A 14,714-nucleotide genomic window follows, 5' to 3' on the forward strand; every position below is an offset into this window, starting at 1 on the left:
GAATGTGTGGAGCATCTATTTTTGCATTTTCAATATGCACCTCAATTTTATTTTATTTTTATAGTTGAGGTTAATTAAGCTACATAATAAAACTTATTTTCTTTTATATACCAAAATTCATTATACTATGGATAAACTTTTTTTTAACAATCATAAAGTAATGAAAATTGATGCTCTGCCTTGAGGCACCTTTTATAAAAACTTCCTAGAAATTGTCTTTGTCAAAAAAAAAAAAAACCTATCAGTAGTCACACTTATTACCTATAATAACTAAAATTACTTTAGGGTTAGCTCTGTGAAAGAGAAATATCAATTAAGAAAAAAGATAAAAAAGTTATAATAAGACAATTTTGATGAAAGTGATCTTGCAGCTAGCTAGTCCACTATCCACAAGTCATTGACATAAATAAATATTTTCTAAAATGCTAAAAATTGACATAATAAAATTTGTAGAAGAACAGAATAAAAATATATTACCTTATGAAACCTTTTTACCCAAATAGATCATTGCGGTCATGTTTGGTTATGGAGTAAAGTTAATCCAGATTAATTTTCTTACTTCAAGCTAAAGTAAATTAAAATAATCATGTTTGGTTGGAGTTTGATTGGAGTTTAGTAGAGTAAGCTCATGAAGAGAGAGAAAATCATAAAATGGTGTTAATCTAACCGCGGAATCCACAAGTATAATAAGTTACTCCATCTAGAGAGGTGGAGTAACTTAATCCGGATTAACTCAAATAAACAAATATACAAATTTAGTTGTTTTCTTCTTATTTATTATAACTAGTATCTTTTTTGGAGAATCAATCCATAGACACAAAATGAGTTGGTGATTTGGTGGGATGTCAAAACCCAAAATCACATCAAATATGGCATCCTTGAAGAACTTTATAGATCACCAATAGGGTGGTTAATTGTATTATCTTATGCATGCTTTCTAGTTCTCAATTATTGTATCTTAAGCAACAAGCTAAGAAGGAAATATAAATAGAAGCACATCATGTATTATTGTATTTTAAGTCGATAAATTCACAGAATAGAAATGATTTTTGTTACCAGGTATTGACCTCAAAATTATCTTCTTCTTCACCAGCTCAAGTAAAATTTATATATATAATTTTATATTTAATTCTTTGAACATAAGAAAAATGAAGTATATATAATCTCTCAGAGCTAATTAAAAAACTATGAAAACTACTATTTTTGATGAACTTATTAAAATGTACTTCGAGACAAAATTTTAAATTATTTTTCTGAAAAACTTTTACTATTTTTTTTTAGAAAGTAACAAAATCATTATTTTTCACACAGCTCAGAACCATCCAAAAATAATGATTTTATAACCATCTAAAAAATTCCAAAACAATATAATATTTTGTCTCCAAGCATATTTTAATAGAGGAGGGTTCAAATGCCTCCATTTTTTGTGCCTCCATCATGCCTCTATTTTTAAAAACTTAAATAACTCAATGTTTAAAACTTAAATGTTAAAATATAACCGTTAGATGTGATCTATATTATTTTCTCTATGTTCCCATAAAAAATTATCACATTTTATTTTTGCTTTTATGTTAATCAATAAGTTAAAAAATCAACGTCTAGAAATTATCCACATTAATATACATTTTTACAAGCTCAAGATGACAACCAAAATAAAGTTGAAATGCCATAATTGTTTACACGTGCATAGATAAAATGATGTAGTTCATATCCAACGGTTTTATTTTGAATTTTAAGATTTAATTTTAAGTTATTAAAAATTTTAAAAATAGAGGCATGATGGAGGCACAAAAAATAGAGGCATTTGAACCCTTTTCATTTTAATATGAAGATTATGTTAAATATTAAAATTGACTGTCAGAACTTTAAAAACAAAAATACAAAATACAAGTCACGGATGAAGCATGAAAGATACAAGTCATTTCAACTCTACCTTAGTGCTTTAAAAAAAAAATACATTCAGGCGATTCCAGAGTTCAAAAAGAAATACATTGGGAAAATAACAAGGCAATTGGGTAAATATTTTAACAGAGTAGTTTTACCGTTATGCAGCGCACATCCTATGTAATGCAATTTTTGATTTTATACTCCATGTACTGCACAAAGTGAAAACTGGTTTGTAAAAATCTTTACACATGAGATTTCATTTTGTCGCGGAGACCGCTGGAGTTCACGCTGGGGGGATGATTTCGGAGATTCTAAATGCTACGTGCCTCTGGACTAGAGGTGGCAATGAGATGTTAAAGAGCGAGCTAGGTCACACTCGTAATCGGCTTGTTAGTGTATCAAGCTGAGCGAGCGAGTTTAGATTTTATGTCCTGAGCTAAAACTATTGCTCAAGACCGATTCGTGACTTGTCCAAGCGAGCCGAGCTAGCTCGTTATTATCTTGGCAGATTTATAAATTTATATATTTTATTTTCTGCTATATCTTAAATTTTCATAACACATCTTATTAGTTATGGCTAAAACAAAATAATATTTATATGACTAATTAATGAGGAATGATCTTAATTCAATTGTTATTAAGTAAATCAACTACTATAAATTAAGTTTACAGCTAAATTCATACATACAAATATATCAAAATCCTAAATTCATACAAATATATTCACATAATAAATTCATGCATACCAAATCAAACAAATTCATACAAATTAACTTAATTGCTTATAATTAATTCACACATATTCCATATAAAATTACCAATCAACTTAAACACAGTCCAAAGTGCAATTGTCATAACACTGGCTATAACATCCATAGATCATAATATCCCCAATCTGAAGTGAACGGATCCGATTAAACTATTAAACTATGTACATTAAATAGCTCGTTACCGACCGAGCTGGCTCGTGCCGAGCTAGACCAAACTCAAACTCATTAATTCTGGCTTGAGTATGTAGCGAGCGAGCTAATTTTAACTCGATCCACTAACGAACGAGCTGTTACCGATCGAGTCACGGGCGAATACCAAGCGGGCCACGAGCCACGAGCTTTTTTGCCAGTCCTACTCTGGACCGGTGAGGTGCGGGTCCCAATCGGATCTAGATTTTCAAACTCAAATATTAAATTTGTATCTGAATCGGAAAATTAGAATTTGGAATCAACCTGGACAAATTTGAAAATTTACGAAGCTGCTGTAACATGTGTGCCAAAGCTGACCGCAAGCCGAATCCAAGCTCAAAACTCGAGTTATTTTATTAAAGGATCTGAACTCGATCCCAAGTGAGTTTGGATTCGAGATAAAATGCGTATGATCCCTTTAATATTCGTGTCAAAACATATCCAACGGTTTGGATTTAAACTCAAAATTTGAGTTACTAAAGTAAATGAGACTAAAAAAAAACATTAGTATTTTATAACCAAATCTAAATGTTATATACTCTCTAAAATACATTTATATAAAATTTTATGTTCAAATCTTAGAAGATAAGAACAAAAAGTATATATAATATCTTATTAGAGCTTTTTTTTTTTATGTACACTCCAACATCTTTTAGGTATTATATATTTTTGAGAATTGAACTTGTCTGTTTGACAAAAGACGAAAACTCGTGCCACTAAATTCACATTTCATTTAGTCTCATAGCTAATTAAAAAAAATAATAATAAGAAAACTACTAGCTAAATGATCAACAAAATTTATTCATTTTTATTCAATGATCTCTATATAAAAAATGTCTATTTTGTATTAATTATCTTATGGTGGAGATCATGAATTATTTAGAGAATTAACAAATTAACTTTACACCTCATTGATCTCTATATCAGAAATGTCGATTGAATTTAATGATCCTTCTTTAGCGAGCATGAAATCTACACTGACTCTATTTTTCTGTGGAATTTTGCTGATCGTCTGTCGTTCTTCTTCGGCCAATTCCCAATCGAAGATTTCCAGGTTTTGTTGAAGCCTTTCCTTATTGAAGCTCTTTACAACCATGCTCACTCCTTGCTCCACCAGCCATCTCAGAGCAATCTGCAAATTTAACATATTAATTAGCATTTGAAAATTACAATCAAGATCATATCACATGGTATACTGAGTATACTTACCCTTGATCAATTTTACAAATAGGCGTAAAATCAGAACACCTGTGCCATAATTGTGTAACAAATGCTTCTAATAACCCTTATTTTACAACAAAATAAGCCGAAGGCAAAAGAATATGATCAAACCTACTCTAGGTTCGATGGACGTCAGATAGAGAGAACATATTAATGATTGCAGAGTAGGTCTGATGGACATCGAACCTACTTTAGGTTCAATGGACTCCAAAACTGTTTGATTCACTTTAACATCCGTGCGCTATGCTTTAATATTTGTGCATGCTCATGTCAATTTTTGTGTGCACGGATTTTAAAGTAGACCGATCGGTCTTGTAATCCACGAACCTATTAGGTTCTCTATATTAATAGACAGAAGAGAAATTACCTGTGCAGTGGTTTTTCCTTTAGCATCAGCTATTTCTTTGAGCACATCAGATGTCAATACTGGATTAATACCAACCAATTCTTGGCTCCCCTGGCCTCCCAATGGAGAGTAGGCAGTTATACATATCCCCTTCTTTGCACAATATTCCTTTAATTTCTGTTGCTGCCATGATGTGTTCATCTCAACCTGCATTAATACACATAATTAACTAAATTTTTTATTAATACCATTTGACAAAAAAAAAAAAAAACTAAAACACCCTTGAAATTGGGGAATTCCAAAAACACCCGGACCATCAATTCAATATGCGGCTTCATTCTTAGAAGGCCGCAAATTGAATTGGAGGACCCAAAAAAAATCTAAATATAAGTATATTACAGTGCATTTTTGAGTTTTTTGGGAGTATCCAATTCAATATACGGCCACCTAAGAAGGGCGGCCCCGGTATTTTTGGAATTTTCCAGAAAACGTGATTTTTTTGTTTTAATTTTTTTTTTGGAATGGTTTAAATAAAAATTTGGGGATAATTAACCTCATTTACTATAATTAGCCCAAGACTGTAAATTTGCATTGTATACCTGGTCAACAGCAGGTGGTATCTTAGCAAATGCAAGTAATTCTTCCAGCTTTCTTGTATTGAAATTGCTCACTCCAATTGCCTTCGTTAAACCCAACCTTTGGCACTCTTCCATTGCTTTCCATACACCCTTCAGGTCTAGTGGTACCACATCCTCTCGTTTGATAGGGAAAGGGAAGTCACGCGCTCCGGCCTTCACACTAAACGGCATGTGGATTAGGTACGAGTCGAGGTAATCGGTTTTCAGATTCCTATTCAGCATGATAAGAAAAGATCAGCAAATGAAGAATTCAGATTTGTAATTGTAAATCAGATTGGTTGTTCAAGTTTTGTACCATAGAATCAGAATTTCAAATATCAAATTATTTACCATGAATTATTGTAAAGATAGGCTCAGTCTTTTATCAGAAGCAATTTGTGCCCAATATTACCGATCGAACCTTGATTGGTTTTTTGACAATACAATTTCAATCAAACAGTACAGATTAGATAATTGATCTTAATTTCTTTGATCTTTGAACTGACCTGAGACTGGATTGAATGGAAGGAAGAACGAGGTCCGGGTGGTTCTCTGTACACCAGAGCTTGGAAGTGATGAACAGCTCCTCGCGCGATCCTATGAGGCCGAGTTTTATGGCCTCTTGTATGGCCTCTCCGAGTGGCTGCTCTGTCTGGTACAGAGAGGCGGTGTCAAAGTGGCGGTACCCGATCGCAATTGCATCCAGATACACCGATTTCAAGAGAGGCGGTGTCAAAGTGGTCGGGAACTCGGTGGTCCCCATGCCCACCACCGGCATCACATGGCCGTTGTTCAGTGTCAGTTTTGGGATCATCTCACTTGTTGTCATCTCTCTGTTTCTCTGCTAGCCAGTGAATGATAACAAGGGGACAAAGGAGAGTAGGTCGGAAAGAGATTGATGACAAAATATAAAGAGTACTATGGTTTTTCCATTTATAGAAAAGTATTGATAGAATTGTTTTCATTCTCAAATTTGGACTGGTAAAAATTCTACCGGTCCAAAATACTTTTATTCTCAAACAATCTTCTGTTTTTTACAATATTTAATTACCTTGTATATACTACTCTGTTATTTCTTTTCAAGTGAAAAAAAAATATATTAGTTTGAATAAGTATAATTCAGCCGATCTTTCTATATATTTAAAAGTTATGATAGTTTTTCTCTATCAGTTATTATTTTATAATATTTCTATAAATAAAAAAATTGGATTGATGTGGATAAGCCTTGGACAGATTGGTGGAATGTCAAAGAATTTTTTTTACAAACCATAATTAATTAAATTAATTTTGGTGGACATATTCCTTTTTTTTTACCACAACCACAAGAACCGAATCTCCAATTCGGTTTCCAAATTTTACTTTTTGGAGAGACCGAATTAGAGATTCGGTCTCCACATTTTCCTCTATTTCGGTCCCTGTTTTGACCTGTTTTGGCTCCTGTTTCGTCATGTTTCAGCTTTTCTCGAACACCCTGTGTTTCTGTGATATATTTTCTCTGTTTCGTCCCCTGTTTCGACCTGTTTCAGCCAAGGACAGCCCTTGTTTCGGCCTGCTTATGCCAGGGACAGACCATGTTTCTGCTAGAAACAAGCTGTTTTAGCTAGGGACAGCCCCTATTTCAAAATAAAGGGAGACCAAATTGGGAATTCGGTCTTTATGGTTTTTATAAAAAAAAAAAAAAGAAGCAATTATACTGCTTTGCTAAAATTAATTTAGTTAATTATGGTTTATAAAAAAAATTCGATGTCAAAGTTCTAAAGTCTTGTCAAATATGGCATCCTTGGAACTTCATATCCTCTGAGGTAACAAAACATTTTATGTTTAGATGATCCGGACCGTCTGATCACAATCCGGAACAATTCTTTCCATGGTGTGATGCACGAGCATCTTTAATATTCGTGTAGATTTTGATCGGACGGTTGAGATCCAAAATAGTTGCCTTAAGTGATGTGGATTCTTCTAGTGTCACCTATAAAGATCAATTGTTGTACCTTAAGAAACAAGCTTAATTGGAAGGCAATATAAATAGAAGCATATCATGTATTATTGAATTTTTGGACCGATTATCCTAACTACATAATTAATAAAAAAAAATCGATAAATGACTGAATATAAATATATTTTTTGTTATAAGGCATTGACCTTAAAATTATCTTCTTCATCATCAATCGAAGTCAAATTTTTATATATAATTTTATATCAAATTCGGAGAAGATTAGAAAAAAAAGTATATATAATTTCTCAAGCTAGGTAATAAAGGGAAAAAAAAATCTATTATTTTGGATAAACTTATTTAGATAAAATCCGTATTATAATTCGTATTGAGCCAGAATATTATTTAGGTCTGTTTAGAATTTACAAAGCTTCTTTAAAATTCTTATTGGATTAAAAATAAATTGTTTGGATCTAATTCTACGGAATGTAGTACTTCATTGGATTTGAACTCAGAGCGAAAGGCTTCTAATTAGAGCTATGTCGAATGATACGGGTTCAAGTATCATATCATATATGATGCCGACATGATAATACAGTAATTTTAAAAGCAATACGGGTACGGATATCGTGTCGATATCCAATACGTATCATATACAAATATAAATCAGTATTGTAAATAATGTTGTGCGGTCGTTGGACAAATAGAGTACCGTCAAGCGATTAATCGAGAATAATTAGAAATAATTGGTCATATTCAGGAATAATCGTTTAATTAGTTGAAAAAATTCATAACGGTTTGGTCACCACCAACGACTAATCGGTCGATTAATCAGTCTAAATGAACGTTTTTACAACACGGATATCTCTCCTCCTTATTAAGGAGCTTAATGTCTAGATCCTATAAGGGTCCTGATTTACTGTTTTTTTTCGGAATGATGCTCAGTCATTGAATTTTCATATCGCACATAGATAAAATTTTCAAATTATGAGCTTCAACACTTAAGTATGCATTGGTCGCGCCGCATATGATCCCAATGCCCGTAGACCGAGCCTCTGACCACGCACGATACTATTTTTCTTTTAAAAGTGAGGCGAGTCGAGTTAGGATATTTTTTACTTTCAAGTCCGATTCGTTATAAAATATTGAGCCGCTTAACTCATTGATTCACGAGCCAGCTCGACTCATTAGCAGCCCTAATTGGCCATAGCACATGTTGCTATCTTATATTATCTTGCTATTTACTGTCCAGAATCTGTTCTAGGATAGCGTTGACTACATGCATTGAAATGCTTAAAAAATAGTTATTTTTTTATCCTTGCATTTAAAGATTATATTGCCGGACACTGCATTATTTTTGTACTTCTCTGTTAATTTTTGACAAAATTACTAGAATAGTATAACAAAGAACACGAACACAATCACTTTTATGAAGCTTCTTTTCCTCTCTTTAATTTATTAATTCAAAAATGAATTTATAAAGTATTTTCGTATATTGATTTTCTAAACAACACCTCCTCATATATAATTAAATATGATTGCTAATTTATTCTGCTTTAAATGCATACATATTTTCTTTTTCACATTATTTCTTTAATATAAGATTGTCTAAATATTATATTGAAAGTGTGGTAAAAAAAATCTTATTCTAATATTATGTGACTCACATCAACGTGCATGTCATGGTGTATATTTTGAAAAAAAATGTTACTATTATTAAAATAAATTAGTAATATTGTTATTATGTATTGCCCACTTCAATTAATCATTCTCATATATCACTGATTTATGGCTTGAATATTGTAATGTTTTTTTTTTCATTGAACGATAGTTGCATGCTTATTGGTTTTGTCCCATTTGATCATGATCCCATTTGGTGGTGTACTGGGTGTTCCCTCCTAGCATGTGAAATCATGATCCTGCATAATTAAAGATCTAATAAAAGGAGTTAGGCTGGGTTGCTATGGATAGCATAGTGGCCTCCAGTGCTACGGCTCAATATTCAAGTTTTCAAAATCCAAACGGTCGATCCGAACCGTTCATCTTATTCTCCATATTAATATCTGCTTGGAGACCAAATTTTATAATTTTTTGAATTTTTTTACTATTTATTAAGCCACTTTGAAAATCGCTAATCCAACGGTTTTACTGTTTTGTGCAGCCACCGTTGGATCAAGAATTTTGTAAAATACTTAATAAATAGTAAAAAAATTCAGAAAAATGTAAAATTTGGTCTCCAAGCAGATATTAATATGGAGAATAAGATGAACGGTTCGGATCGACCGTTTGGATTTTGAAAACTCGAATATTGAGCCGTAGCATAGAGGCCACTATGCCATCCATAGCACCCCAGCCTAACTCTTTTTATAAATGCTAAAAATAATAATGAAATTACGGAATCTACCCCGGTTTGTAAAGAATTTCGAAATCTACCCTATCCGGTTACCCAATAACCGGAATGAGCCCTTCTTTCTGGTCACCCAATTTCCAGATTTATTACTTTGGCCCGGTTAATAGTTAACCGGAAAGAATTTGAAATTCATAAGGTCAGGTTGATGGTTTACCGGTTTTGTAGATTTTGCTTTTTTTTTAAACAGATTTTTTTTATTTGTTGTATTAAAATATTAGAAATGTTGAATATATATTTTTTAAAATAGATGAAATACAATATAATTTGATTTATTAGAAAGACTGCAACAAATAACTCGGATCAATATTTTTCAGGCCAGATTTTTCGTTGCTGTAAGAAAAATTAATATATTTATTTATGTGATATTGGAAAAAAATAAAAATGCTTGGATTGTGAGTTATTGATCCCGGTTCAAAAGTCACTTTTAGGTAAATCTAGAAAATATTGTCATGCTTCTAGTGCATTTAATTTATAAAAAGTTGTATCTATTTTTGAAAAAAAATAAAAACTTTTAGTTATTTAATGATTGTTATTAAAAAAGAATTCTCAAAATAGATACAACTTTTTATAAATTAAATGTACTAGAAGGATCACAATATTTTTTGAATTACCTAGAAGTCACTTTTGAACCGGGATCAATAACTCAGAATCTAGGCATTTATATTTTTTTTACAATAACACATAAAGAAATATATTAATTTTTCTTACAGCCGCGAAAAATTCGGCCTGAAAAATGTTGATCCGGGTTATTTGTTGCAATCTTTCTAATCAATTAAATTATATTGTATTCCATCTATTTTCAAAGAAATATATTCAACATTTCTAATATTTTAATACAACAAATAAAAAAAAATTATGTTTTAAAAAAAAATCTACAAATCCGGTAAACTATCAACCAGACCTTATGAATTTCAAATTATTTCCGGTTAACCATTAACCGGACCAAAGTAATAAATTCGGGAATTAGGTGACCGGAAAGAAGGGCCTATTCCGGTTATTGGATAACCGGATAGGGTAGATTTTGAAATTCTTTACAAACCGGTGTAGATTCCTTAATTTCATTATTTTTTTGGGCATTTAAAAATTTCGGTTTAAATGGTTAGTTAATTTGTTTTTAAACTGAACTAAAATCGTTCTAAATAAACGATTTTAATTGTGTAGAATTAATTTTAATAAAATAATAATAGTTTGATTTTGGGTCTACTAGTATTTTCAAGAAACGGGTCAGCTAATTAAATACCTCAAAGAAAGCAATTTTTTTATTTTTTATTTTTAAATGAGTAATGAAGCTCAAGCTACAATAACTCTTTATTTCAACTTTTGTAAAAATAATTTATTCTATTTGAGTTTCGAGCACATATGCTCGATCTCATATAAAAAATATGTGTATTTGTCACTAGATCAGACTGATTCTGCAATTAATTTCTAAACATCGAAGTTTTTTTCATACCTTACAATGTATATTCAAGTATTGAAAATGTATTGTAAAATATACACTCAGATTGCAGAATGTATACTTAATTGTTTCAACTAAATTCCACTTTTGAGAACTATAATATTCTTTTTTAGTGAAGATTAGAGATTAACCATCTAACTATTTAATATCTAAAAAAAAAAATTCTATTAAATTTTAAACTTGCAATCTCTCACACGCATAATATTATTTTTATTACTAAATCAAAAACTAATTTTCAAGAGCTATACATATTTTAGTAGTTGTCAATCCAGATTCATTTTAAAACTGCGGCAAAGCGTACATCCTGCAATAATGAAGTGTTAGTTAGTTAGTTAGTGTGTTTTTTTTTATTTTTTATTTATTTTTGAGAGTGAGGACTAAGGAGTGGGATCTCCAATTGAAAAGTCTAGATAATCTCAAATTATGTATGATTTGCCGCAGTTGATAATTACCAATGAGGGGGAGACGACCATCAATGGAAAGTTTAATCGACATAACCGTCTCCCCCTTTTCTTTCTGAATGCGGCAAATCATTTTGGCACCTCAAACATCCAGAGCCAACCGTTGTGACAACAATTGCAACGGTTCACTAACCGTTAGGGTTTCTTGGCAGTCAAACCTGGGTAATTGGTTAACTGTTATAATGGTCAAGGAACCATTATAACGGTTAAGACCAAAAATACATTTTTCTGCTTCTCTCTCTATAACAGAAGCAAAATCAAGGTTTGAATTATCACTCTAGCTACTCCCAATTGCAATATTGTAAATTTTTAGATCTAGAAAAAATCATTATTGCTTGTGCATCAAAACTTCAATACTCATACACAATTTCAAACATATTCAACCAATACTCAATCTCTCTATAAGATTTTGAGTGATTCTGCGTGATCAACATACTTCTTTCAAACACTAGAGCCTTTGTTGCTTGCCTTGTTCAACCTTGAGCCTTTAGTACTCGTGAGTTTCCGTGGTCAGGCCGTATGATTTTCCAGAAGCTTTATAAGAGCTCATCGTTCCACCTTGTACTTTCTTTCTCATTGGGAAAATAAAGGCACACTATCTCGAAAGTCGCGAGCCTCGAAAACATTGGTGTTAGTGTCGAACTCTGTAAACAACTCTCATGTCAAGTGTCTCTAAACTCTACTATTTACTTTTCATATATTTATTTAGACTAAAGTTATTTTAGTTTCCGTCAAAAATAACTTATAGACATGTTAGTTAAAAGTGACTTAGATTAAAATTTAAAAATGCCTCCCCGCTCTAGGTGCCTTTGCAACCAACATTCACCACACCATTGATTGAGATAAACCAACCATTGGTGTTGAAGGGTCCACCTTAAACACCGACTCTTTACTGTATCAAACTGATGGTGATGTTATGCAATTTAGGAGCTAACCTAGGTCCTATATGCACCAACTGCTCCATAGATCTATGAACCGATGGTGTTGTTCTAAATATAAAAAAAGTGCCCTTAGTTTCTCTTCCACAGCGACCTATCTATGCGTGCGAAGTAAAAGCTTCTCTGTTCTAAAATGGCCATTGAATGGAGATGTCCATTGATAATTAGGACAACACATCGACGACTCATATTTACATATGTACAAATTAGATTATGCATGTACAATAAAGAACATGAGCAAAATAAAAATAAAAAAATTCATTTTTTTTTACGTCTTCAATTATCAAATCATACTTATAATTGTCAATTTTAAAGAATTCATCATTATTTGTCACTTCAAAGTGTGCCAATATTTGTTGACCGTCCATTTTCACATGAGCAATTAATCGACGGTCGATATGCAATTAAATAATTTTTTTTTTTTGAAATGATCAAGTAATAACATTGAACATAACAAACACAAAAGTTTTAAAGTTTGATTATGTCTGAATCTCAATCCAACATGAGGTGTTTATACATAGTTAACTTTTGAATAAATAGTTGAGTTCCTGTTTGCTTGTGTTGAAAACAAAAGAAATCATGTACAAATATAATTATTATGATATACAAATTTTCTATCTCATAAATATAGTTATTTTTTAAAAAATCAGCGGTTTAATTGGTTGACGCACCGGTGTAACTAGTGAACCGTTGATCCAAAATTTAACTGAATCGATCGATGTCCAACCATGTTATGATAACATTTTGGTTGGCGACCAAAAAATTGACGACGCCAACAGCTTCTTATCTCCTTCCTTTCCTTTATTGAACTGGTTTTGTCTGGAATGGCCATTTAATCCCTTCTTGATTTTCTCAGATATTTCTGCTTCTCTGTTCTGTTTTTTCTTTTTCATTTCTGAAGAAGAAGGAGATGATTTCCTTCTTAGGCCGCTTAATCTTGGTCACTAGAGTACATATGTTTGTTTTAATGAACCGGGCCTAAACAGGAATAGACCAATTGGATTTGGATAAACAGATAAGTTCTTTTTTTTTCAGTTTTTCTTTTTTCCTTCTTAGACCATTCTGTCTGGTCCCGCCTTTAAAAATTTAATTTTTTTAGTGGCCTATCTTTGTTGTCAGTGCCTCTTCTTTTCGGCCCAGCACTATTTGATTAACCCAGAAAGGAATTCCTCCTCTTTTTTGTTGCTGTTAAGTGGGTCCCATTAAACAGCTGGGATTGCTAGAGAGTACCCAGTGTACACCCTTTGTTGCCTGCTTCTGTGTTAATCCTCCCCAGATTTGTGTACCCAACCAGATCTCCTGCGTTCTTTCTTCTAATTTCTTATTTACTTCTTTCAAACTTGTAGTGTCTTCTTTCACCAAATTTCAAGAAATTAATTGAGTAAATTTTGAAAATCTTTTTTAAATTTTTAGGGTTCAATACCAATAGCTATAGTTTTGGTCCATAAATTAAAATCATAAATAAGGTTACTAGGAAGATTTATTATTTCTTTTTGTTTTTATATAAATATATTTAACATTAATTTTAAATTATTGAACATTAAAAGAAAATAATTTAGTTTCAAAATTAATGTCTCAGATTATTTTTGTATCTTTGTCTTAACATAATTATACGACAAATTAATTCTTTATAATTTTTTTTTCTATTTTTTGTAGTGTTCTGAATAGCGCGCTATGTCTTTTTCGGAACGTAAACACTATGCTATGTGATAAAAGTGCGTAATAGTGGTCAGCTATAGTTCATAGTGTATAGAACAAATAGCGCACACTATGCTACATATAGGTTTTTATTTCAAGGTCCAAATTGAAAATTTCTCTAAGGATCAATTATTTTAAGGTCTAGATTGCTTTTGCTTTCAAATAAAAAATTATAAATAGTTTATGACACGATACTTAGGTAATTTGAATAAAAAATAAATAATTTATGATATTATCAAAGATATTTTGAATAGAAATTTGAATTTTGCACTAGTTCAATATGACTATTATAATTTCTTAATAAATTTGGTGTTACTTATTGCTCCAAGAGACTTTAGATAATGTTGATAAATAGTAGAATTATATAATATAATTAAAAAAATGCTATATATATAGGATATCTTTTGGTATAGGTACGGTGATAACTTTTTTTAATTATAACCTTTCGCAATAACACTATTTTAAAACCTTGATTTTTTGTGTACAGAATAATTTGTTTTTTTTAATTCAAGTTTCTGATTCAATTCAACTGATTTTCACCATTTCATTGTATTTCGATTTGATGGCCAACCTACCGATTTCCTTTGCTATTCCGATTTTCAGAGCTTATTATAGTTCATACTCTTGAGACAAATGTGAGATCGTTCACTGTGACTAATTTAATTTAACATAACAAAAATGCCCTAACTACAATACATATATAATTAGCATTGTTCAAAGGAAACAAAACACAAACAACAGTGTTGCTTAATACAACTTATTCGTCTCACTTGCTAGAGAGTCAGATG

General features: G+C 31.5%; 1 protein-coding gene across 1 annotated transcript; it reads right to left on the reverse strand.

The window, feature by feature from the left end:
* Positions 1-3,718: 3,718 nt before the first annotated feature.
* Positions 3,719-5,932, reverse strand: LOC144560991 (non-functional NADPH-dependent codeinone reductase 2-like). The gene is made up of 4 exons (XM_078310212.1): positions 5,537-5,932; positions 5,013-5,262; positions 4,435-4,620; positions 3,719-3,978 (listed from the first exon to the last, which is right to left on the reverse strand). The coding sequence occupies exons 1-4, from the start codon at positions 5,857-5,859 to the stop codon at positions 3,748-3,750; spliced, it is 990 nt and encodes a 329-aa protein (XP_078166338.1). The 5' UTR covers positions 5,860-5,932; the 3' UTR covers positions 3,719-3,747.
* Between the last annotated feature and the right edge of the window lie 8,782 nt (positions 5,933-14,714).

The sequence above is a fragment of the Carex rostrata genome, chromosome 10, assembly GCF_964058835.1.
Source record: "Carex rostrata chromosome 10, lpCarRost1.2, whole genome shotgun sequence".
Taxonomy (NCBI): Eukaryota; Viridiplantae; Streptophyta; class Magnoliopsida; order Poales; family Cyperaceae; genus Carex; species Carex rostrata.